At 58.1% G+C, this 25,270-nt stretch overlaps 1 protein-coding gene across 1 annotated transcript in view; it reads right to left on the reverse strand.

The window, feature by feature from the left end:
• Window positions 1-4,996: 4,996 nt before the first annotated feature.
• Window positions 4,997-25,270, reverse strand: part of Zfr2 (zinc finger RNA binding protein 2) — a 31,535-nt gene continuing 11,261 nt past the window's right edge. Inside the window, exons 3-18 of the mRNA XM_090341561.1 lie at window positions 22,143-22,238; window positions 21,316-21,638; window positions 18,637-18,810; window positions 17,313-17,550; window positions 15,574-15,818; window positions 14,417-14,536; window positions 13,313-13,455; window positions 12,694-12,826; window positions 12,298-12,488; window positions 11,357-11,516; window positions 10,279-10,417; window positions 9,900-9,997; window positions 9,478-9,573; window positions 8,670-8,781; window positions 7,930-8,027; window positions 4,997-5,419 (exon numbers count right to left, since the gene is read on the reverse strand). Coding sequence (XP_090197687.1) covers window positions 5,222-5,419; window positions 7,930-8,027; window positions 8,670-8,781; window positions 9,478-9,573; window positions 9,900-9,997; window positions 10,279-10,417; window positions 11,357-11,516; window positions 12,298-12,488; window positions 12,694-12,826; window positions 13,313-13,455; window positions 14,417-14,536; window positions 15,574-15,818; window positions 17,313-17,550; window positions 18,637-18,810; window positions 21,316-21,638; window positions 22,143-22,215 — 2,541 coding nt within the window. The 5' untranslated portion in view covers window positions 22,216-22,238 and the 3' untranslated portion in view covers window positions 4,997-5,221. The remainder of the gene's footprint in view (window positions 5,420-7,929; window positions 8,028-8,669; window positions 8,782-9,477; window positions 9,574-9,899; window positions 9,998-10,278; window positions 10,418-11,356; window positions 11,517-12,297; window positions 12,489-12,693; window positions 12,827-13,312; window positions 13,456-14,416; window positions 14,537-15,573; window positions 15,819-17,312; window positions 17,551-18,636; window positions 18,811-21,315; window positions 21,639-22,142; window positions 22,239-25,270) is intronic.

A 25,270-nucleotide genomic window follows, 5' to 3' on the forward strand; every position in this document is an offset into this window, starting at 1 on the left:
ACAGCCTCACCCTGGGCCCTCCAGGGGGGCGAGGGAACCATTCTTGTAGTTTGATCCTTTTCAGGCCTGGAGTCGTGCTGGGACTCTGGGAATCGGAAGACCCTCAATATTTTTGGTACCAGGCGAAAGAGTGAGACCTGACTTGGGGAAAACAAAGAAACACACAGGAAAGGGAAAGAAAGGGCTGAGGGCCTGGCTCAAGAGGACAGCGCTTTCTCTTGCAAGTGCAGGGTCCTGGGTTCAAATCAAAGTACAGCAGGAGGGGTGGGAGTTTGGCCCAATGGTAGAGTGCTAGGCTAGCATGCACGAAGACCTGGGTTCCATTCCTCGGAACCACGTACCTCCAAAAAGTCAGAAATGGTGCTGTGGCTCAAAAAAGCACACCAGGAGAAAAGAAAAAAAATATCAGAAAACAACCACCAAGGGGGTGGCTCCAGACCTGGCCCAGGAGGAGGCCTGCCTGGATGTCTTCGGGTGGAAAGTGCTTCTCTGTGTGCCCAGTCAGGTGGCCCTGGTGGTGATGGCTGGCCCTCTCTACATTTGCCACAGAGCGTAGTGTGTGTGTGTGTGTGTGTGTGTGTGTGTGTGTGTGTGTGTGTGTGTGTGTGTATGTGACCCACTGCCCCAGTCTTCTCCTCTAGCCAGGTGATCCTCAGATCTTGAATGGCTGGGATTTCAGAAGGGAGCCCGGGGCAGAGGAAGCTTTCTGATCCTGGAGGGCACGGGGGTGGGGGGTGGTTTGATGGAAGCTAAGCCCTCAGGGAGCCAGAGGGCGTCCCCTTCTCCATCTCCGTGTGCCCCAGTTAGCACGCCTTTAAATTTAGCTGCTTTTCCCAGGCCAGGGGACTCCCCAATCCAGGAAGTGGCAAGCAGGCAGCTCTTTCCAGGAAAATGCAGCCTTGTTTGTTTGCAACCCCGCTGTGGGCTGAGGATTTTTTTTTTTTGATGGGAGGCTGTGACAACTCCTGGAGCTCGCCATGCACCTTGCCCGCCCCCCACTTCTTCCCTTCTCTCCTTTGCTCTTTCCTCGCACATTTCCATCTTGCACATCCTCGTCAGCTCTAGGTATGGCTCAGCCCCGGGGCCTTTGCACATGCTGAGCCTTCCTCCCCTGTGTACTTGCCCCAGCCCTTCTCAAAGCCAGCTTCTTCTCCATGGTCTCAGCTTCTTCAAGACATCTTTCCTGACCATCCAGTGCTCACCGCTCACTGTCACTGGAGTCATTGCCTGACATCTATTTTTTTTAAATTTTTTTTGTTGGTCAGGGGTGCTTGTATTCAAGGCCCGAGTGCTGTTTCTGATCCTTGTGCTCCATCACTTGAGTCACAGCACAACTTCTTCCTTTTTCTGAGTAGTTTATTGGAGATAAGAGTCTCACAGACTTTTTGGCCTGGGCTGGCTTTGAACCGTTATCCTCAGCCTCCTGAGCAGCTAGGATTACAAGCATGCGCCATCAGCGCCTGGCTTGTGAAAGTTTTTTTTTTTTTTTTGCCAGTCCTGGGCTTGAGCTGAGGGCCTGAGCACTGTCCTTGGACTTTCTCAAGGCTAGAGCTCTACCACTTGAGCCTCAGCACCACTTCCGGCTTTTTTCTATGTATGTGGTACCAAGGAATCGAACCCGGGTCTTCATGCATGCTAGGCAAGCACTCTACCACTAGGCTAAATTCCTGGCCCCTGTAAAAGTTTCTTGTGTGTTGGAATACTTGAGAAAAATAAATCTTGTTTTGTTTTTGTCTTTTCATTTGATGTTTGGTGACATTTCTTTTTTCTTCCAGTTCTTCTTTGGACGTGTGTGTGTGTGTGTGTGTGTGTGTGTGTGTGTGTGTGTTGAATCTAGGGCTTGAACTTCACTTGGCTTTTCCTTAAGGCTGGCATTGTACTACCTGAGCAACATCTCTACTTCTGGCTTTTTAGTATTTAATTGGAGATAAAACGTCTTGTAGACTTTCCCATCCCGGGCTGGCTTTGAACTGTGATCCTCAGATCTCAGCCCTGAGTAGCTAGGCTGACAGGCGTGAGCCACTGTGCCCAGCTGCCTTTTTCTTATATATTTTTTTAAATTTCTTTTTGCCAGTCCTGAGCTCAGGGCCTGAGCAGTGTCCTTGGGCTTTCTCAAGGTTCAAGGCGAGAGAGCTCTACCGCTTGAGCCTCAGCAGGCTTTTTCTGTGTATGTGGTCCTGAGGAATTGAACCCAGGGCCTCGTGCATGCTAGGCAAGCGCTCTACCACTAGACCACGCGCCTGGGCCCGTGCCCGTGTTTAAATGTTCTGCAGTTCAGGAATAGAAAACCCATTCGCACGGCCATGTTGTGGTCACCCCCTGAGAACCTTCCACCTCCCGCACTACCGTCAACTCCTCAGTGCCCTCCTTCCTGTATCTGTGACCCCAGGCCTTCTGGAAGCTTCTGCCAGTGTCGTCCTTCAGTGCACGTCCTGTCTCTGCTCTTTCTCGGAGCCCCATGTCCTCAACGTCCCTCCATGTTTCGGCAGGTGTCAGAGCCCCTTTTGCATGGCTGCCTAATATTCCACCATGTGGACAGGCCACTGTATTAGCATCCATCCACCCATGAGGGCCACTGAGACTATTCCCACTCTGTGGCTGTGGGGTGTGCAAGGGTCCGTGTCCCACTACGTTCGTGTTTGCAAACGTGTGGTAGATGCTGAGGTCCCAGAGTTCATCTCCGTTTCCATGGAGATGCTGTGAGTGGAACACAGCCTTCCTCTGAGGCTTCACTGAAATCTCAGCTGGGGGGGGCACAAACTTAAACCACAGGGGTGGGGAGAGAATGGACGCAGGGAGGGGTGGGTGGGTCCGGCTCCTTCCTGTGCCGTGGGTGACCTTGGAGCTGGAGCCTCAGCCTGGTCCTTCCTTCCCTCCCCATCCTTGGCCACAGCCCCGCCCACACACGTCATCCCGTCGCCTAGCAACGCGCCGCCTGCATCCGTAGCCGTAGCAGCCCCGGTCCAGGCTCCTCCTGCAGGATGCGCCGCTGCTGCTGGTCCTGCCTGCTTGGGGGGGGGGGGGGCTGCCCTGAGAGTGAGGACTCCGGGGGCCGGGGGGGGGGTTAGGTCAGATGCAATGGTGCTTTAGGCTTCAGCAAGCCCCACTGCCAGGCCAGGTGCCAGTCTGGAAGGAAGCCCTCACTAACCAACTGCCAGAGTGTGCAAAGCCCAAGCTAGGTGTTGCTGGGAGGGGCTGGATGGTTAACTCTTTGTCACCCTTGGTCACTAGGGAGGCTTCGCAACCATCTTGGGGAGGGGGGAGGTGGCGCTAGGCCTGGCTTCCTGGAAAGGCAGGGGTGGCCTCTGGTCTAGTAGCCACGAGCTCCTCCTAAACTCACCACTGTGACTGCCCCCCACCACATGATACCCCCCACCAAAGAGAGAAGATCACAGAATTGTGGGGGTAGGGCGGGAGGGGTGGGGAGAGGCTTCTCTGGCTGCTCAAGCCCTGATTGGAGATTTAATCATTCTGTTATTCATCTGTTCTGGGCTTGTGAGGGTCAGGCAGGCAGAAGCACTTCCCACCACAGAGCTCTTCCGTTTGTGTCTGGTATTAAGGCAGCCCACAGGGTCACATGAAGGGTGGGGGTGTCCAGGAGGCCTTTCTGAGCAGGTGACACTGGAGGGAGGATGGGCAAAAGCAGCAGTGTGTGTGTGTGTGTGTGTGTGTAGAAGGGAGAAGCTGACCAGTACAAAGAAACAGCAGGTGCAAAGGCCCTGGGGCTAGGCCTGGCTGTGGCTCATTCAAGACTGGCAAAGAGCTGTAGGCTGGTGGTAGAGTGATTGAGGGATAGGGTGGCTCCCACTGGAGAGGGGCCCCCTAATCCTGGGTGCACCGGGTGCCCCAGGGGGGTAGAACAGGGTGGAGACAGGAACTTGGGGGTGCCCTGAGGCCCCTGGGGGGTGGGGATTCAGCCGGGTGGCAGGTGGGTGGCCCGTGGCCCCTGTGGGTGAGGAGAGGTTGGGCTCTTTGCCCAGGACCTGTGTGTGGCCCTCTTTATCCCCTCGCCTGCTTGCTGTGCCGTCTCAGCCCTTTGGCCACTGTCTGAGGCTTGACTGTGTCCTGAACATGGCATCACGACCTCCCTGCCATGATCTGAGCCTGCAGGGAGCCTCTGGGGACCTGTGACCCACATTAGATTGTGGCTGTGTCGCCACCATCACCTCCTTTCTCCCCGACTAAGTCCTTAAGATTGAACACTCCCAGGTGCATGATGTTCAGAGATGATTCCCCCTCCTCCTCCTCCTCCTCCCCACCCTCCTCTTCTCCACTCCTGGTTTTCTAGTGGTTCACGGGAGATCACGTCTCATGAACTTTCCTGCCCGGGCTGGCTTTGAACCCCGATCCTCCCATCTCAGCCTCCTGAGCAGGTTCAGGACAGGTGTGGGCCCTCCGTGGCGGGGCTGAGATGGCTTCTTGGGGGTGCTCAGGGGGTCCTGAGGGAAGGCTGGGGTGGGGTGGTGGAGCCCGGGGGGGGGGGTCCCAGCCAGCTCCCCCCACCCCACCCCGGGGGGGGCGAAGGAGGCGGAGAACAGAGCACACGGGGGCCACACGGCGTACAAGCGCCTCTCCTTTTATTTCCCCGTGCTTCCTTTGTGTGGGGTGGCTTTACACAGATGACGGGATGCGACACCACACAAGCCAGCCTTTAGATCCAGAGCAATGGAGTCAGCAGCGTCGGAGCTCGAGGGGCAGGAGGGCCAGGGCCTCCGCGCGCCCCACGGCCCGAAGGGGGTACAGGGGTTGGGGAGGGGCCAGGCCCTGCTTCTGCGAGGGGACGGTGGGGACGGGGAGGAGGGGGTCACTTGCCCCAGCCCGGCACAGCACACAACCACCGGGCGGGCCTCTCCGAGGAGGGCGCCCAGGTGTGGGGTGGGGGTCGGGGGTCTCGGGCTGGGGTTCCACGATGGGGTCACGGCACTGGGGGAGGCGACGGCCGGCGTGGACCTGGGGAGGGGGGCCCTGCCCGGCGGGCTCTCCCGCCGGCCCCGCGTGGGCGCGGTGGGGACGGTGTCCCCGCGCTCGGCGGGCCCGGGTGGCCCGGGCCCCTCCAGGCCCTGCAGGGCCGGCGTCGGGTGGGGTCCGGGCGGGGCGGCCACGCGGCCGGCGGGGCGGGGCTGTCGAGCAGGGGAAGCACGATGGGTGAATCTACGGAACACGACTGCGAGGACGATGGCCACCGCTCGATGCCGGGGTGAGACGCCGCCGCGGGCCGGGCTCACGCGGGCCCCTCGCCGCCCTTGCGGCCCCGCTTGCGCTCGCCCGAGCCGCCCGGGGCCTGCGCCGCCGCCGCCGCCGCCAACGCCGCCTCCCGCTGCCGCTTCCGCCCGCGGGCCCCGAGCCGCCCGCGCGCCGGCAGCCGCTCCATGCCCAGCACCTTGTGGATCTGCCGGAAGGCCACCATGCGCAGCGCGTGCTGCGGGAGACAGACGCGGGCGTGAGCCGGGCGGGGGAGGGGGAGGGCACGGGGAGGGGGAAGGGGGAGGGGACACGGGGAGGGGACACGGGGAGGGGGACACGGGGACGGGGACACGGGGAGGGGGACACGGGGTGGGACACGGGGAGGGGACACGGGGAGAGGACACGGGGCAGGGGACACGGGGCAGGGGACACGGGGAGAGGACACGGGGAGGGGGACACGGGGAGGGGGACACGGGGAGGGAGATATGGGATGACAGACATGGGATGGGGAGACACTGGGCGGGGGACAGGGACGTGGGACATGGGGTGGGAGATACAAGTGGGGACGGGGTGTGCGAGTGGGGTACAAAGGGAACCCCGAGTGGAGGGTCCTCCCCATCCTGCCAGCCATGACATCTCCCATTCTCTCATCTCACCTCATTCCCTGCATTGGGCACTCTTGTCCATCTTGTCTGTCTGTCTGTCTGATATTCCCTGCCTCGGGCTTTGTTTCACTCTGTTGCTCTCTCTCCCTCTCCAACCCCGCTTTGGGCTTGAGCTCAGGGCCTGAGCACTGTTCTTGGGCTTTCTCAAGGCTAAGCTCTACCACTTGAGCCACAGCACCACTTGTGGATTTTTCTATGTATGTGGTACCAAGAAGTTGGACCTGCTGGGCGAGCACTGTACCGTTAGGCCACGCTCCCCACCCTCTGTTTTCTCTTCGGCTTTGTGTGTGTGCCTCTCTCTGTACCCTCGCCCATGCCCGCTTACAAATGTCAGCTTGCTTTTCTAGACTCAGGCCTCTGTCTCCACCTCACTGGCAGAGAGGGCAGAGCTGGCAGGCTGAGACCCCACAAGGAGAAGGGGTCATGAACCCCACCCTCCTTCAGATACAGGGGCTCAGCGCCTCCTTCACCGGCTGCTGCCTTTGCTCATAAGCACAGCATTCAAATCTTCCCGAAGTCGGACACCGGTGGCTCACATCTGTCATCCTAGCTACTCAGGAGGCTGAGGCAGAAGGACTGAAGTTCAAAGCCAGCCTGGGGAAGGAAAGTCCCCTCAACACGGATCTCAAGCGGTAGAATGGCTAAGCTTGAGCCAAAGAAGCTCAGGGTCAGCGCCCAGGTCTAGAGTTCAAACCCCAGGACTGGCAAAAATCCATCAGTCCATTTTTGGTGGTGGCAGTGTTTGGTCGTGGGACTTGAACTCTGGGCCTGGACATTGTCCTTGAGCTCTTCGGCTCAAGACTACCACTCCTTGAACCACAGGACCACTTCCAGTTTTCTAGTGGTTAACTGGAGATAAGAGTCTCACAGATTTTAGTGCCTGGGCTGGCTTCGAACCACGATCCTCAGATCTCAGCCTCTTGAGTAGCTAGGCATGAGCCACTGTGCCCGGCTGCCTTTTATGTTTTTATGTAGTTTTTGGAGTCGTCTCAAGTTCTTGCCTGAGCTGGACTGGACTGCCATACTCCTATTTCTACTCCTGCATGCATGGATCACTGGCATGTGCCAGCATGCTAGCAAGCACAGCTTGTTGGTTGCGATGAGATCTTGTCAACTTTTTCACTGGCTGGACTTCTAACTCAATCCTCCTGAAGCGTGTGCCTGGCCCCATTATATTTTTAAATGTCCCTTCTCTCTATGAGTTTTTCTTTACTGACCACTGGTAACACGCCCAGAAACACTAGCCCTTTGGCTGGTCCTGGGGAGACTTGAGGCTCTAGGTCCTCTAAAGCTCAAGACAATATGTGCTGGAACCGGGCGCTGGTGGCTTACACTTGTAATCCTAGCTAGGAAGGAGGCTGAGACCTAGAGGATGGAGATTCAAAGCCAGGCCGGGCAGGAACGTAAGGGAGACTCATTTCTAATTACCTGTCAAAAAGCTGGTGAAAGTGTGGTTCAAGTGGTAGAGAGCCAGCATGGGAAAAAAAAAAAAAGCTCAAGGACAGTACTCAAAGGACAGGCTATGAGTTCAAGTCCTAGTATATGTTTGTGTGCGCATATTTGTGCTCGGTGGATGTATTGTGAACCCCTCTTTCTGAGATCACCCACACTTCCTCTGAAGCACCTTTCTAGTCTAACACTTGGCTCTCAGTATAGTCCACGTACTGCCTGAGCGCTCGTGAAGATGAAGCTAGCCGCAGGGGCATTCTGGGACCGGCCCCAGGGCCCCAGGGGAATACTGCTGCCCTCTCCTCACCCCAGGCTCTTTGTCTCCTCACAGGAGGCCCTGAACCCTGCACAGGAGACGCTCGCGGGGTCTCATGAGAGTGCAGGGGTGGGGTAGTGTGTGTGTGTGGCTGGGAGAGAGTCTCCCCATCTAAGGACCCCCTGAGTCGGCCTCTGGGAAGCCTGGGATTACAGGTGGGCCTCCCGGGCCCAGTTTGGAAGCCACGGAGGGTGGGAGGTCAACTGGGACAGTCACACTAGCAGAACCCCATGATGGCCAGCCGTGGCCCTGGGCTGGTAGCTGACCCCGGAGGGCTGCAGCATCACCCGCCCTGCCCCAGCCCGGTGCTCGTACCTGGGCACTGGCCGTCACATCTTCCCGCTGCTGGGGAGTCATGACCTCCAGGACATCCGTTTGGTCTTTCTCACAGGGGTCCTGGATCCCCGGCCCACCTGTGGGAGGAAAGAGTGAGCTCGGAACTGGAGGACGCCTTCTGGGGTGCTGGGTGGTGGGACTAGGCCTTCCTTCCCTACCAGGGGAGCTCAGATCTAGGCCTGGGGGGAGGGAAGGGGGTTTTGCACTCTGCCCAGGGCACCTGTGACCTGTGACCCCTTTCCTCAGTGTCTCTCCTCCCCCTCCCTCCCCAATCCACTGGACCCACCCCACATCTGACTTCTGCTTATTTCCATGGAATGAACAGCCTATTTATTCAAATAAATTTGAATAGGGCCACTAGCTGGCCACTGTCCAGAAAGGCAGGTGCTTAGGGCTGTGGGCAGGGGGGTGTGGGGTGGGGTTTAGGGGTGGGGTGTGGGGGAGCATGGGGTAGAGGCCTATTCAGGCCACCCACAGTTCCTCTCCCCAGCAGTGGGTGTGTCAACAGAGCCCCGCCCCCACAAGGCCCTGCCCACACCAGCAGTGGGTGTGTCCACCAGGAGGCTCCACCCCACACCAGCAGTGGGTGTGTCCACAGAGAGCTCCACCCCACAAGGCCACGCCCACACCAGGAATGGTGTGTCCATTCACCTCCACAGTGGGTGTGTCCACCACAGGGCCCCGCCCCCAGCCCCTCCCCCCTTTGGTCTGGCACTGACCTGGCAGGAGCGTGCCTGTGGCCACACATTCCAGGACCCGACGCACAGCGTCCCCGGGGCTCAGGGGCTTGGAGGCGCTGCTCAGTGCCTTCTCAACCAGCAGTTCCATGGCCTGGCAGGGGGCAGGGGACACGTGGGGAGATGCTGGGCTTGTGGGGGGCACCAGCCTTCTCTCACTGGCCAGCAGTGGGTGGGGAAGACCGCAGGCCCCTTTGGGCCGCTCTCCTCTTTCTTGTCACCCTCAGAGGTCCCCACTGTTGGGGTGTGGGGATGGGTGTGGAGGTGCCCCAGACGCAGGCCATAGAACATGACCTGGCCACTGTGCCCTGGAGGGTGGGCTAGATGCGGCTTCCCACCCTGGACAGTCTCTCCCACCCTTGGCCTGACAGCTAGGCTTTGGGCAAGAGATGGATGCCGGCCCCCGCTGCATTTAGTATGGGGGTGCTGGGGCTGCAGGCCACTCTTGTGACCCCGGCCAGTGGACTCCCATGAGGCCCCGTGCCTCCCTGGTGCCAGCGGGTCTGGGTGACGTTTGCTGGTCCCCTCCCTGCTCTCATCTGTCTATTTACATGGTGACCTAGGCTCATCACAAGTTTGGGGCTTGGACAGTGATGGTCCCACAGGCCGGGGTCCAAGGCTGACTCTGTCCCCACTCCCCCAGAGTCCTCAGGACTCCCCCAGCCTCAGCCACCTTCCCTGCTACAGGTCAAGAAGGCCGAGAAGCTCAGCCTGGCCGTCCCCTGAGGGGGTTCTCTTCCTCTTTTTTTGGGGGGGGGTGCTGGGTCCTGAGGCTCTCTGGCTGCCTTACCCAGGATGGCAGGGCCGCCCAGGTGGGCAGGCGCCGGCACAGGTCCCGCAGGACACGGATGACAATGACGCAGGGCTGCAGGCCGCTGGCTCGCGCCTGCAGGGAGGGAGCTCAGGGTTAGCTGCTGGGGATGGAGGCCAGGTGGGGAGGGCCCGGAGCTCCCTTGAGGGGGTGGCCCGATCTTAGCTGAGGGTGAGAGGACAAGAGAGGACCAGGCCACACAGGAGGCCAGAGCCCTGTCTACTTTGTCTGCCAGGTAACTGGGCAAGAGCCAAAGTCAGGTGATTGCTCTGGACAATGGCTTCTAGCCCAATGAGCAGAGACCAGTGGCTGGCCGGCCAGGCCAAGGTGGAGGCCGCCTGCTGTGTGGGGGGTGGGGTGGTGGGTGGGGGGTGGTTTTCCTTCTGTCTCAAGCTTCTCACCTGGAACCACTTGGCGTGGCGAAGGGCGGCCAGAGACTCCAGGCACCTCTCCTGACTCAGGACGTCGTCCGGCTCATCCTGAGGCTCCTCACCTCCTTCTAGAAGCGGAAGGGAGTAGGTAAGGAGGTGCAGGGGGGAGGGCACCCCGCCCCTCTCTGCTCTAGCCTGGGGGAGGGGGCAGCTCTGGGATCTGGGGACCCCTGATCGCTCTCTCCCTGACCTCATGGACCCCAGCTTCTGATAGAAGGAGAATTGGGAGGGGAACCCCTACAGTGCAGGGAATATGGACGTTTGAAAGCTCTGGATGTGGCCTGGCTTCTAGAAAGTTCCAAGAGCATCCTGGCACCCGATGGAGGACACGGGTGACCGCAGAGCGTACCTCGGTTGGCAGAGGGGTCTTCACGCATCAGAGTCGAAGTGATGGACACAGTGACTTGAATCCTGGGCTCCTCGCAGGAGGAGATGATCACGTTGTCTTCCGGGTCGGAGGAAATCTCATACTTGTCCTCAGCCAAAATCTAGGTGTCAACGCAACACCAGGCAGTGTGACTTCAGCTCAGGGTCCCCGTGCGGGGGGAGAGGGGGTGCACATCCACCTGTCTGCCTTTCCCCACTTGCTGCTGGGTGCCCAGCCCTGTCCCTAGCACCAGAGACTCCTGTGTGACTCAGGCCCAGGCCTCCAGGAATGCAGGGCGGCATCAGGAGCCTTCACAGGTAGAGTGCTGATAACTCCACAAGCTAAGAAATCCAGTGATACACATACAGGCACATGCACAGCTGTCAGGAAAAGACACAGTGACCCGTGTAGCCTTTCACAGACGAATGACTCCCAAGGCTGGAGAGAAGGGAATTAGATCAAGAGCGAGCTGCCCTTGTCACTCGTGTAATGAATCCAGCTGTGTGCTGTCTGGCCTCTAGTTCCCTGTTGGAACCCTCTACGCTGCCTGCACTCAAACCTCAGTGAGGTCTTTCTCCCACGGCACCACTTCTGACGATTTGACAGTTAATAGGAGAGAAGAGTCTCGTGGACTCTGCTGTCCAGGCTGGCTTCGAACTGCTGCTCTCAGGCTTCTGAGCAGCTGTGATTACAGGCCCCAATGCCTCGATTGCTATTATTACTTAACATTATTATTGTTATTCGTGCCACACTCTGGGGCTTGAACTCTGGGTCTGGGTTCTGCCCCTGAGAGCTTCAGCTCAAGACTGGCGCTCTACCACTTGAACCACAGCACCACTTCCGGGTTTCCGGTGGTTCATTGGAGATGAGAGTCTCACGACACCCGGTATCCGGTGAGTTTCTAATAGTGAGACTTGTGTGGTGCGTTTCGTTTCTCTTTCTGCGGTGAAGGGAGGGGGTCCCGGGGCCTGGGACAAGCTGGATGTGTGGTTGTGGTTTTCCTCAGCAAAGTCCCACAGGAAGTGAGGGACGCTGGGTCTTGTTAGATGATCAGCCTTACCAGGAGCTGCTCGGGCAGCCGGTCTGTGATGTCTTGCACCAGGGCTCGTGTGGGCTTCTGGGAGCAGAGAAGGGCCAGCTTCACGCACCGGTCCCCACGAAGCACGAGGCCTTTCGCCAGGATGCCAACACGCATGACGCCCTTCAGAGCCCGTGGGCCGCTGTGGAGGCAGAGCCACAGATGTGCCCTTAGGGCAGGGGTGCAGGGACCCCATCCCGCCTGCCCCCTTGTGAACTGCAGGAACCCTGGCAGTGAGCCTCGGTTTCCTCATCTGTCAACTGAGACCCTGAGCATGCTCTGTGGTCCGTACAACACCTGTGGGGGACTTGAGCCACAGCTCCACTTCTGTCTTTCTTGGGTAATTTCTTAGAGATAAGGATTTACTTCCCTGGGCTGGCTTTGAACTGTTGATTCTCAGACCTCAGCCTCCCAAGGAGCCAGGGTGACAGGTATGAGCAACCAGTGTCCCACTTGAGGGTTCATTTCCCCCACCCCCAGTCCTGGGGCTTGAACTCAGGGCCTGAGCACTGTCCTTGGGTTTTCTCAAGACCTAGAGCTCTACCACTTGAGCCACAGCACCACTTAGGGCCAAACTCTTGGCCTCCTCTTTTTTTTATTCTTCAGTGCCAGTACCGGGGTTTGAACCCGGGGCCCGATGCTTTCCTTTGGCTTTTTTTCTCAAGGCTGCTTGAGCAGCAGCTTCACCTCCAGTGCGTTGTATTTACTTTTCTGAGGGTGGGGTCCCAGGGAGCTGTCCAGGCTGGTCTTAAACACCTTGCTCTCGCCATCCCCTCCATCAGCCTCCCAAGAGATGGAGACTGAGGACACCACATGTCTCTGGGGAACCTGTGGCTCGGGGACCCTGGCTCACGGAGGCCTGACTGGCACCCTGATGCTTGGGGCTGTGTGCTCGTGTGTTGGGCCACCTGGCCCGCCATTACCTGTGCTCGTAGCCCTCCTCTTCTGCCCTCTCCTGCTCCTCCTCGGCCAGCATATCAGACACCATGCGGAGAGCGCGTTCCACATGGGACACGGTCTTTTGGATGGCCTCCAGCTCCTCCTCCGTGGGGTAGATCGTGGCGTGCTTGCCCATGACGTGACGGTCGTCGCTTGACTCTGGCCGCCGCTTGGGCTGTCGGGGAGGGGAGGCTTTTGTCAGACCCAGGGGACAGGGGATAAGGGGGCGAGGCTGTGTCTTGGCGGTGGACAGCAATCAGAGGACATGGAAGGGGCCCTGGGGACAGGCTGTCATGGGGGACCACCACAGAGGCCAGCTGGGATGGGAGTGGAGGATGTGAGGCTGCAGGGCAGGTGGGCTCTGGAGAAGCAGCACCCACCTGGCGCGGGGTGGCCGGTATCCCCTGACTGCTTGTGCTGGGCCCTGGGGCCCAGGATGGCGTCCCCATGGGCTGTTCCTGCTCCACGGCCTGCGGCTCTTCCTCCACACGCTTGCAGCGAGCTTCATGCTCCCTGCATGGACCAGAGGGCACAGAGGGCTGAGACGCTGCCTCAGAGCCATCGCTGTGGCAGGCAGGGCCTGGCACTGGGGGTGCCCCGCTTGGTGCCTGCTTGTGGGCACAGGGAGACTGAGGCAGGAAGGCCGGGAGGTTGGCCGATAGGCATTGGGGGTAGGGAAGAGGCCTCGGGCTGGGCCATGGTGTCCGGGGACCATTCTGTCACCTGCCCTGCGTGGGTTGGCTCGGGCTGGGTACTGGGAATGCAGACACTGCCTAGGAAAACGTGGTGGGGCGCCTGAAGGGCGAAGAAGGGAGGTGGCAAAGTACGTGGCAGTTAGGGGACATGGGGGAGGGGAGGAGACATGGAACCCCAGGTTCCCAGCCCTGTCTTCCCCCCCTCCCCCAGATGGACTTGTATCTGAGTGATGTGGGGGAGGGGAGTGGCCCCACCCCACAGACGTGCAGGTGCTGGGCCCGGATGTGGGAAGGCAGTGGGTACCTCAGGTTGGCGCGCCAGCGCAGGCGCATGTCCTCCAGTTTCTTCTGGGCCACCTGCCTCTGCCGGTGCAGCTGCTCAGCCAGTGCCTTCTGCAGGCGGACATTGGGCCCCGAGGCGATGGGAAGGCTGGGGTCCACTTTCTTCTGCAAAGGCAGACAGGTGGGGTTGCACAGAGCCACCCAGGACAGCCCCTTGGTTGGCGCCCCACAAGGGAGCAGGGGGGACAACGGGTGCTCAGGGGAGCAGTGTGAGGATGGAACTGGGAAGGTCTCTGTTTCTGGCCACGGGGACAGGATGGCCCCGCAGGGTTGGGGAAGAGTGTTCTGGTTATGGCCACCTGTTGAAAACTCAATGCAAGGGTGCTCACTGACTCGCCAACAACATAGCGGCCCCCCAAATTACACAGCAAGGGATGAAACCCAGCGATAGCGATTGAAAATGTGTTCCAAAATAAAAGACACCAGCCGGACGCTGGTGGCTCACGCCTCTAACCCCCAGCTACTCAGGAGGCTGAGATCTGAGCCAGCCCTGCTAGAAAATTCCCCACGAGACTCTAATCTCCAATGAACCACCAGAAAACCAGAAGTGGCGTTGTGGCTCAAAGTGGTAGAGCACTAGGCGTGAGCAAAAAGAACTCAGGGACAGTGCCTGGGCCTTGAGTTTGAGCCCCACAACTGACTACCACCACCACCATCACCAATAACATAAAACATACCACTGATTCACATGCAACCATTCACCACCCATGTACCTGCTCCTCCCTCCTTCCCTCCCTCTGCTCTCCCTTCCCTCCCTCCCTCCCTCCCTCCCTCCCTCCCTCCCTCTGCTCTTCCTTCCCTTCCTGGTGTCCAGCTGAGCCATGGCACTTAGCAGAACAGCACATGGGGAAAGAGCAGGTGGGCCTGGGGCAGGGCCAGCTCCTGAGCACTGAGTGGCTCGACTAGAGAGGCTGGAGCATGGTGGCTACCCAGCGCTCTGCTCATATGAAGATGCTCTCAGACCCCTGCGGGTCCCCAGACCCCATGGGGGTCGAAGAGACTCAGCCACAGAGGCGAGGTGTCTGTCCCCCTCAGCCATGGCGCCCTGCAACCCCACTGGACGCACCCTGTACTGCAGGCGGTGTCGCCGTCCGGTCACGTGCATGTCCTTGGCATTGAGATCATTGAAGTTGCATTCGCACAGCGTGCAGCGGAAGCGGATCAACTTTCCTTCATCATTGCATACCTAGGAAACAGCACAGGGCGGGGGCATTGGCCAGGTGGCATTCTACCTCAGCTCACTCCTCCTCCTCTTGGGTGTGTGTATGTGTGAGTGTTTTTTCCAGTCCTGGGGCTTGAACTCAGGGCCTGAGCACTGTCCTTGGGCTTTTCTCGAGGATAGAACTCTACCACTTGAGCCGCAGCACCACTCCTGGCCTTTTCTGTGTATTGCACTGAGGATGGAACCCGGGTCTTCGTGCATGCTAGGCGAGTACTCTACGACTAGGCCACACTCTGTGTTCCCTCTACCTAGAGGGAATATTCATTGTCCCATGACGTTGTCCTGGGGCCCCGCCTCAGCACACCATTCGCCCTCTGTGGTCCCTACCGTTTCCCTGTGTCTAATCTGCCATAAGCTCCCCTGGCTGCCTGGTCGTAACTCTGCTTCTGGACACAATACCGGATGTGCTATTGGCTGGAGCAGAATGTGATCACGGGGACAGGACACTTGTCAGCAGTGTCCTCTGCTCATCCCAGCCGTGGAGCTGGTGTCTGCGAGCCCCTGGTGGTGAGTGGGGAGGCCAGGAGCCCCAGAGCTGGCCACTGAGGGATGAGGTTTTGGAGATACAAGCCTGGCGGGTGGGCAGGCTAGCTGCTGCTGGGCTGGGTGCATCATGGTGCTTCCCAAGAACTCATCTTGGACCAGAATACAGAACCTTGTGCCTTGGTACCAGATTGCAGGAACTGACACTGTTTCTTTTGGGAGAGGCTGGCCAGGGTCTGGAGACCTACAGAATAGTAGGCAGCATGGCTCTACCTCCCTCAGGGCCAACGTGGGGTTGCACGGCTGGATTGCCAAGCCTTGGCTGGACTTTTCCCACCTTCTCTTTTCCCACACTGACTATGTGTGCAAGCGCAGGCGCACATGGATGCGAGCAAAGGTGCTGCCGCTGGGCAGTCACGAGCTCCAGGTCTGGAAGTCTCCCCTCGGGGTGGGGACCCTGGAAGCTCTCAGGCAGGTCCTGTGGCATGGGAGCTCTGCGGCCCACAGCCTCGGCCTACCTCCTCCACGAAGTCCGTGCCTACTGGTTCTGCCTCCCAACAGTTCCTCGTAGCTTCGTCGGGGTATTCCCCATCAGCTCTCTCCGCATCGGCTCTCTCCGCATCGGCTCTCTGCGCGTTGGCTCTCTGCGCGTTGGCTCTCTCTGCGTTAGGTCTCTCAGCGTTGGGTCTCTCTGCTGCGTTAGCTCTCTCAGCGTTGAGTCTCTCAGCGTTGGGTCTCCCCGCCTGGGAGTGCGAGTCAGATCCTAGAAGGGACAGTTGTGTGACTCCAGCAAGAAACAAGCCAGGCAGATGCAAGCTGGCTCTCCTTATCCCCCTCTCCTTGGCACAGCACTAGGAGTTAGCTGGGCTTATTATTATTTCATTTTGTGTATGTGTGTGTGTGTGTGCGCATACCAGTCCTGGACTCTGTCCCTGAGCTCTTATGCTCTGGACTGGCACTCTACCACTGGAGACACAGTGGTGGCTTCTGGTTTTCTGGTGGTTCACTGGAGATAAGAGTCTCACCAAATTTCCTGCCTGGGCCTCCTGAGTAATTAGGATTATAGGTGTGAGCCACCGGTGCCAGGCTTCAAAACAACTTTCATGAGGTTCTTGGCTCAGAGGAAAACTCTAACTTTTCCTTTGTTCCCACATGTCCCGACACCAGGCCTAGTACAGGGTGATTGCACAGGTCTGTCTTATTGACTGTTTATCCACAAATACAAGTTTATATTTACTGCATATTCTTCTGTTTATTTACTTGACTTGATTTTTGTTGGTGTTTTGATTTGAGATAAATATGTCTCACTATACAACCTAGGCAGGTTTGGAACTCTGCCTCCCAAGTGCTGGGATTACAGGCGTGAGGCACCATGTCTCCCCTTGTACGTTTGTGCTTAGCTTGGACTTAATTTCATGACAGCTGGGAAAGCAGAGAGGCCACTCTGAGCCCTGGGTTTGGGTAGCTGGGTTGGAGAAGCTACCCAGGATAGAAGGTCTCTCTAGTTCTGAGTTAATCCACTAGGAGATAGTGGATAGACCAAAGGGCATACCACACCTTACAAATCAGGCAAATTTATGTGGCCTCTGGAGAGAGAAATTTCTTTATCAAAGTTCCCTGCCGGGTGAGGTGGCCATATCTGTAATCCTAGCCATTGGGACACGGAGGCAGGAGGATGGAAAGTTTGGGGTTAGCTAGGCTCCGTTGTCATAGCCTGTCTTCAGACCAACCAACCAAGGGCTGGGGTGCACGGCAGATGTGTGTGTGTGTGTGTGTGTGTGTGTGTGTGTGTGTGTGGAGATTCAGAGATGATGACTGCTTGCTTAGCATGTGTGAGGCCCTGGGTTCTGTCACCAGGGCAGCTGTCAGCTGGGGTGGTGGTGGTGGTGGGGAGGGGTAAGCACTGGCTCCTGCCTATCATTCCAGATACCCAGGAGGCTGATTTCCGCGGATCCAGGTTCAAAGCCAGCCTGGGCAGAAGAGTCTGTCAGACTCTTACTGCCAGTGTTCCAGTAGAAAGCCATCAGTGGAGCTGCGGCTCAAGCGGTAGAGCACCACCCTTGAGCACAAGAACTCAGGAACAGGGCCTAGGCCCTGCGTTCAAGCTCTAGCACGCGTGCGCGGACGCACGCATGCGCACACTCCATGCATGCCCACACGGACACGCGCACGCGCCCTAGCCTCTCAGGCCGCCTGGATCTTAACTTCCAGCCTGAGGTCCCCTCCAGTCCACGCGCGGGAGGAGGGACTCGCGTACCATGGCGGCGAGGCGCCTGGGCCCTGCCTGGCCTGCCGGCCCCGAGCCGCCTGGAGTGGGCCTCGGCAGGGCCGCCCGGGTTGCGGGCGGCGGCGGCGGCGGCCGGGTCGCGGGCGGCGGCGGCGGCGGCGGGGGCGGCCGGGTCGCGGGCGGCGGCGGCGGCGGCGGCGGCGGAGCCCCTCGGCACCGGCTCAAGGGCGGGAATCGGCTTCCCCAGCCTGGTGTGCAGCTTGTAGACCTGCCACGGACGACACGCCTGTCAGGGCCACGCTCCGAACCCCGCGAGAGGGCGGAGGGGGGCGGCCCTGGCCGGGAGGGGGGGAGTTCCCACCCTCCCCACTCTCTCTGCCCACACCCCTTCTCCAGCGTCCCCTCCCGCCCCCCACAGCTGACAGCCACCCGGCTCTGTCGCCCAGGGCCCAGGCCCAGAGAGGCCTGTGGTGTGGAGTGAGGCGGAGTGAGGGCGCATGCGCGGCATCCGGGTATGCTGGGGCACACCTATAACCCCAGCCCTGAAGGAGGTGGGGGCGTGGGGACCGCAGGGTTGAGGCTTAGCCTGGTCTCTACAGACGGGCCTGGGATACAGAGTCAGACCCTGTCTCCACCCGTGTGTCTCGCAACAACAACAGCATGGCTGGCGCCTGTCATCCCAGCTCCACGGGAGGCTGAGATTTGAGGATCGCTGTTTGAAGCCAGCCTGGGGGCCGAAAAAGTCTGCGAGATCTTTATCTCCCATGCACCAGCAAAAAGTGAGAAGTGGAGCTTTGGCTCAAGTGGTAGAGCACCAGCCTTCAGCCAAAAAAGAAAAAAGCTAAGGGACAGCACCTCGGTGCCGAGGGCCTGACACGCACACACACACACACGTGCACAAGCCTGGGTACATCTGCCCAGGTGCTGGCCTCGACCCTCATACACTTCTGGTTGAAGGCACACAGGGGCCTGTTCTGTCCTCCCCTATCCACACCAGCCACCTGGTCTGACCTGACTGCCAACTGAGTCTCCTGTCCTCAACCCCACGTCACAGAGGCTGTGTCACTGCCCCCCGTCCCCAGTTACTTCCAGAACATGTCCCAGCGGGCAGGAGGACATGAGGTAGGCTGGCTCGAACACCTACCTGCGTGTTGGTGGCTGTGCAGTGGGACAGCGCCCGCTGGTCCCTGAGCAGCTGTGCCTAGGCAGGTGTCCCAAGTGTGTGTGTGGTGGGGAGAGTCCTGTCCTTCACCTCACAGGTGAGCAGGCCATGCCCACCCCTCCACAGCACCGCCGCCATGGGGCGCTGTGCCGCTGCCGTTTTCCAGGGTGCCCCCCCCGGGTTCCCTCCTACCTTCTTGTGCTTGGCTCCCCGGATGTGGGCGGCGTAGGCGTCCGCCCCGGTGCAGGACACAGAGCACAGGTCACAGTGCAGCTGGCCCTGCCCAGCCCCGCCGGATTGCGTGCCCGACCGCTGAGCCGCCTCCTTCTTCCGGTGCCTCTGCCCTTCCAGGTGGTCCCGGTAGGTCTGCAGTAGAGGAAAGGAGGTGGCCTGAGCCATGTGTCACCCACCTCTGCGCAGGGGCATGGAGGGAGATGGGGGACAGCTGCCTCCCTCCCCCCCGTTCACCTGCTGGTGCTGGACAAGTGTGACTGTCTTTTTTCCTTTGAGAGTTGGTCCTGGGGTTTAGGGGCCCTCTTTGTGCTTTAAAAATTTTTTTTTTCTCAAGGTTGGTGCTCTACCACTTGAGCCAGCCCTGCTTTTGGCTTTTTGCTGGCTAATCAGAGATAAAAAGTCTCATAGACTTTCCCATCTCTGGGCTGGCTTTGAACTGTGATCCTCACATCTCAGCCTCCTGAGTAGCTAGGATGACAGGCGTGAGCCACCAGTGCCTGGCTGTGACTGTCACTTTATTAGACTCAGAAGCTGAGGCTGAAAGTCATAAATCAGGCTTCCTTTCTTTCTCTTCCCTTCCCCTTCTCCTTCCTTCCTTCCTTCCTTCCTTCCTTCCTTCCTTCCTTCCTTTCTTTCTTTCTCTCTTTCTTTCTTTGCCAGTCCTGGGACCTGAACTCAAGCCTGAGCACTATCCTTGGGCTTTCTCAAGGCCAGCGCTCTACCACTTGAGCCACAGCACCACTTCCGGCTTTTTCTGTATATCTGATACTGAGAAATCGAACCCTGGTCTTTGTGCATGCTTGGCAAGCACTCTACCACTAGGCCAAATTCCTGGCTCAGGTTTCCTCTCTTCTAAAAATAGAGCCCTATCTTAAGAAACCATCAGCAACAGGAGGCAGTGGTAACAACACGTCTGGCTTTCTCTTACAGGACCTCAGATCTCAGCTGCCTACAGACATGGGCGCTGCCCCTGCGCTTTCTAGACAGCTGCCAATACATGGAAGGATTCCACGTGAGAACCATGGGCTGCTACAGCCCCCACAGGCCCCATCGGCTGGGCTCAAAATATCTGCTGGGCTGAAAATATCTGCTGGGCTCAAAATATCTGCTGGCCCAGCTCTGGCGGAATCCCAGCTCCGGGATCTATTTCTTTTTTCTTTTTACAACCCTGGAGAAAGATGAGTGGCAGTCCACACACCTCACACTGGGCCCCCACCCATCATGTTCTTATCAGGCCCTGAGTGGACTCTAGAGAGAACCTTATCCCAGGTACAGGCAGGAGATCTGTGCCCACAGTAGGTTCTGGAGGCAGAGCTTAGGGCAGGGAGTGGGGCAGAGGGCAAACCTTTAATTAATTAACTTTTGGTGGTGGTGAACTCAGGGCCTGGGTGCTATCCCTTAGCTCTTCAGCTCAAGGCTAATGCTCTACTACTTTGAGCAAAAATACTAACTCGGGTTTTCGGGTGGTTCCTGGTGATAAGAGTCTCAAGGATTTTCCTGTCCACGCTGACTTTGAACCTCGATCCTCAGCTCTCAGCTTCCTAGGGGCCAGGAGCATGGCCTAGTGGTAGAGTGCTTGCCTAGCATGCATGAAGCCCTGGGTTCAATACCTTGGTACCAAAAACACAGAAAAAGTCAGAAGTGCTGTGGCTCAAGTGGTAGAGCCCTAGGCTTGAGAAAGCCCAAGGACAGTGCTCAGGCCCTGAGCTCAAGCCTAGGATTGGCAAAAAACAGTAACAACAAAAACCAACCAAACAAAATCAGATCTCAGCTTCCTGAGTAGCTAGGATGACAGGCGTGAGCCACCGTCACCCAGCTTGGTGTGTATTCCCATATCAAGAGTCCTGAAATGAAAGATAAAAGCACATACACAAATGGGGATAGGAACTGGTGGGGCTCTGTCCTCAGCAATTCTCAGGGGACTCAGGGGGGGTCCTGTGGAGGGTGGGGGAGCTCATGGGTCTGCAGAGGCCGTGACTGTGGTCTCTGTGTCTCTACACAGAGCGTCCTTTCAGAGGATTCGACGACAGTCAGGATGTGTGTTTCGCTACGTTGGAGCTCGGATGTGGAATGACAGTTCTGAGGATCAGCTGGCCTCAAGCTGTGTCTCACTAGGAATCCTTCCCCGGGAAATCTTGAGTGTCACAGGTGCACGTTGTCTACACACCCATGCATACACACAATCACGCACATGTGCACGTGCACACACAACCCAAGGCGCCCACACGTGAAGGCACATATAGGATGCACCTCCACACACGTGTCTGCACGTGCCAGTTCAGCAGTGTCTTTCTGCTTCCGTGACCCTCTATGACAACCCCATAACCAGCTGGAAATGGAAGGAGGTAAAGTGTGTGTGGGGGAGGCCTGGAGCAAGCCGCCCCTCACCAGTAGGCACCAGACCCAGGCTGAGACTTCTAGAGCCTTCCACAGGCTCAGGGAGCCTGGGAGCTGCCTGGGGACAGCATGACAGACCCCCCGGTTGGAAACTGAGTCAACCTCCCGGCTCTGTGTGCCTCACTGGCCCTGCCACCCCACACTGGATGGTGAGTACCTTGTCTACCCCTACCAGGTGCCACCCCCAGGGCTGCAGGCCTGATCTCTGCCCAGCCTGGGGGGTCCCCACGCGTGGCTAACCTGGAGGCCCCCGCAGCTGATCTTGCAGACTTCGCAGTAGTGCAGGGGCGCGGGTCTGGGTCCGGTGCTGGCCTTCGGTCCCCTGCCTGAGAATGATGGCTTCTCGTGGAAGCCGCGGGCGGAGTTGTCCCGGGCGGAGTTGTCCCGGGCGGCACCGTTTCCGGAGCCGTTCCACGGGGCTGCGCCCGGGCGTGCTGGTGGTGGAGGCGGCCGCCGAGAGGGTCCTGGGGGAGACGGGGACTGCGTCTTGGGACGCGGCGGTGGAGAATGGTGGGAACTAGTTGATGGGTACATGGGGGTGTCGTGACTCCGGTGACTCGGCCCTGTGGAGGAGAGGATGGAAGGGGGTGTGGGTGTGGCTTGGATTTCTAGCAAGTTCCTTGCAGGGCGGCCTGCTCTAACAGAGTCCTTGGGGGGAGGAAATGGCGCCTCACTTGGTTTAATGGGGGGCGTGGCTGGGCCTTTGAGGTGTGGACTTGAGACCAAGGTGCTGGCTCAAATCTAGGGCACCAGCCACTTGACTGCACCCCCTCCCGCCCCCCATTTTCTTTTGGATGCTCAGCCTACACCCAAAGACCTGCGGCCAGGCCGGGGCTCAGGCGCCTGAAACTCAGGAGATATTTAAGTCTGGGCCTAGTGCCTGCTGATGACCCGCTGTGACCTTGTGTGTACCCCCCCCACATGTCCTCAGTCAGCCCCTGTGTCTCCCTCTGACCCCAGGGCTCCCACAGACATCTCTGGAAAACCCCACAGAGCGAAGAGTTGAGCCCTGGGTCAGGAGTCACATTCCTCACCTCCCCTGTCACCACGGCTCTGTGGACACCCACCTGGCTGGGAGTACGGGTCTCCACGGGCACCAGGCTGGTCGTCCGGTCTGTCCTTGTACTTCCGGCTGGACATGGCTGTCCCTCGCTGTAACCGTCCTGCATGAGGGATCGGAGAAAGACAGCAGGCCAATGAGGGTCTGGGAGAGCAGGGCCCACCCCACTCTCCGAGGCCATGCATGCTCCCCACTGTCCTGAGCTTGGGTCTGCATGTGGACCAGAGCTGGGGAACCCGGTGAGGGGCCGGGCTGGCCAGACAGCAATCGGGATGAGCCTGCTGGAGTTTACAGTGGGTCCTGGGGTGCAGGTCGTGTAGGTGGACGGTAGACTAGGCAAAGGGCAGGTAGTTGCAGGAGCTGGAGGGGACCTGGTTCACGTAGGACATCTTGGCAAGTCCCGGTTGGAAAGCCATCGGGACAGAGCCCCGCGTTTGCCACTGTCACTGAAGCCCCACTGGACTTCCTTAAGGAGCCACTTTAGGTTCTCTACGGGTAGGAGCGCGCATGCATGTGCTGGTCCTGAGGCTCGAACTCGGGGCCTGGGTGCTGTCCTTGAACTTTTTCTTTTACTCAAGAGCTGGTGCTCTATCACTTGAGCCACGGCGCCACACCTGGGTTTTTGGTGGAGATTCAGAGTTGGACAGACTTTCCAGCCTGGGCTGGAGACCTCGAGCCTCCGCCTCTTGAGTAGCTAGGACTATGGGTATAAGCACGGGGCCCAGCTCTCTAGGGCTCCTGCTCTCTAGGGCCAGGGTATCCGGAAAGATCTAGGGGAGCAGAGTGCTGAAACTGCAGTCCAGTCCTGGCTAGAAGCCCCCATACCCAGCCGGGTGGCTGAGCAGTGGGGACAGACACAAGGCTCACGGCGGAGTCCACCCAAGAAGCAGGCTGGAGCAAGGCCAAGGCCGGCGGGTTGCTGAAGCCGTGGATAAACGCGAGCGCCCAAGACAGATTGGAATGGGCCAGTGCCAGCAGCTCTGGACACCGGCCAGCCCTTCTGTTAGCCACTGGCACTCAGGGTGGCTCCCCCGGCCACTCAGGCACAGCTTCCAGGACTTCCCACCAACAAATGCGACCCTACAACAGTCCTGTGAGGTGGGGCTGTGGTCAGACGGGCACCGTGAGCGCCAACCATTCAACCACCACTCAGATAATCCGCGTGTGCACCAAACCTTTCCTTCCAACACCTGGATTCTGCCAAGAAGGATGAAGTTTATGGACACAGGTGATTTTTGATGTACCAGGAGATATGCTTATCAACAAACCCATCGTAAGTTAAAAATACTCAGACCCTGAGTTCAAGTCCCAGGACTGGCACCAAAGAAAACGAAAAAAAGAAAAAAAATGGCATTAATTCCAGCTAATCGGTTGAGCGTTCTAGCTTGTTTAGACATGCCTGAACAGAGCTGGGAGCACGTTAGCCCTGAGAGAGGCAAATCCCCGCAAAGCCTCTTTTATAACCCAGTGTGGAACAGAATCTACTGAGTTTGCTGTCAGGAACATGAAAACCAGAATGGTTGTTTGGATCTGCTTCCATACCATCCTAAGTCAAAAAAAAAAATCTCAGCTTGAATTGTCTCAGTTGCAGGGATTATCAGTGAGTTTGTCTGTTTTGGGGACAAGGTCTCTCTATGAAGCGCAGGCAGGTTTAGAACTGTTGATCCTCGTGCTTCCATGTGGATATGACAGGCATGACCACCCTTTCCAGTCAGATTCCTCTCTCCCCCCGGTATCTGGGTCGAAAGTGGCAGCTTTGTGCTTGCGCAGCTGCCTGGCTTGTGGTCTACCATCTGAGCTATGCCAAATATACACAGCTGGCATTTTTTTGGTTGGTTGTGGGGCTTGAACTTGGGGCCTGGGTGCTGTCCCTGAGCTCCTTTGCTCAAGGCTAGCGCTCTACCCCTGGAGCCATAGCACCACTTCTGGTTTTCTGGTGGTTCATTAGACACAAGAATCTCACAGACTTTAGTGCCCAGGCTGGCTTTGAACCGCAATCCTCAGATCTTAGCCTCTGGAGTAGCTAGGATGACAGGCGTGAGCCAGCAGCACCTGACAATTTCTTTTTCTTTTTTTTTTTTATTGCCAGTCCTGGGCTTGAGCTCAGGGCCTGAGCACTGTCCTTGGACTTTCTCAAGGCTAGAGCTCTACCACTTGAGCCTCAGCACCACTTCTGGCTTTTTTCTATGTATGTGGTACCGAGGAATCGAACCCGGGTCTTCATGCATGCTAGGCAAGCACTTTGGTCTTCATGCATGCTAGGCAAGCACTTTAACCACTAGGCCAAACTCCCGGCCCGACAATTTCTTTTTTCTTAAAGAAAAAAATTGGTACACCCAATTGTCAGTATTTCCAGGAGATCAGCTGGCTCTGAGCCAGGCCTGTCTGGTCCAGTGTGACACCTTTGTCCCCATCACCTTCATCATCTGGACAGCAGGCACCAGACTTCCCATCCCACTGCCCGAAACACAAGGCCCTCCCCGGAAGACCTGAGATTCAAGTCCCATGGAGGGGCCGATTCAGACCCGGATCTTTTGACTTCGGCATGGCTGGATTGGCTGTTGGCCACCCCAGTGGTAGCACTGGACAGAACACTCGCCAAGAAAAGCATGAGAAAAGATTATCATTACCAATCTGGATCATGGGGACAGCACCCCCCCCCCCCCGTGTGTGTGTGTGTGTGTGTGTGTGTGTGTGTGTGTGTGTGTGTGTGTGTGTGTGCCATGGCAGTGGAATTGGGATACAAAGGTACTCCAGTCCCCCCTCCAACATGGCTTGCCAAGAGTCTTCCATCTCTAGACCAGGAGAATCCTGATACAAAGTCAGTGCTATGGAAATAGCTGCTACATTGTAGCATGTAGGGAACAAGGATGCAAACTGTACACTCAGCACACCTGTAACTTAAAACACATTTTCTTTTTTTTGGTGGTACTATGGTTAGAACTCAGGGCCTCAGGCAGGCACTCTCCCACTTGAACCATGACCCTAAGCCCCCATTTTGCTTTTTTTTTTTTAATCCCCCACCCCAGATTGGGTTCTCACATTTTCTCTTGGGGCCGGACTGGGACTGAGACACGTCTACTTCCGTCTCCTGTGTAGCTGGGATTACAGGCATGAGCCATCTGCTCCTCGCTG

This window comes from Megascapheus bottae, chromosome 1 (assembly GCF_031878675.1).
Source record: "Megascapheus bottae isolate mThoBot1 chromosome 1, mThoBot2.hap1, whole genome shotgun sequence".
Taxonomy (NCBI): domain Eukaryota; kingdom Metazoa; phylum Chordata; class Mammalia; order Rodentia; family Geomyidae; genus Megascapheus; species Megascapheus bottae.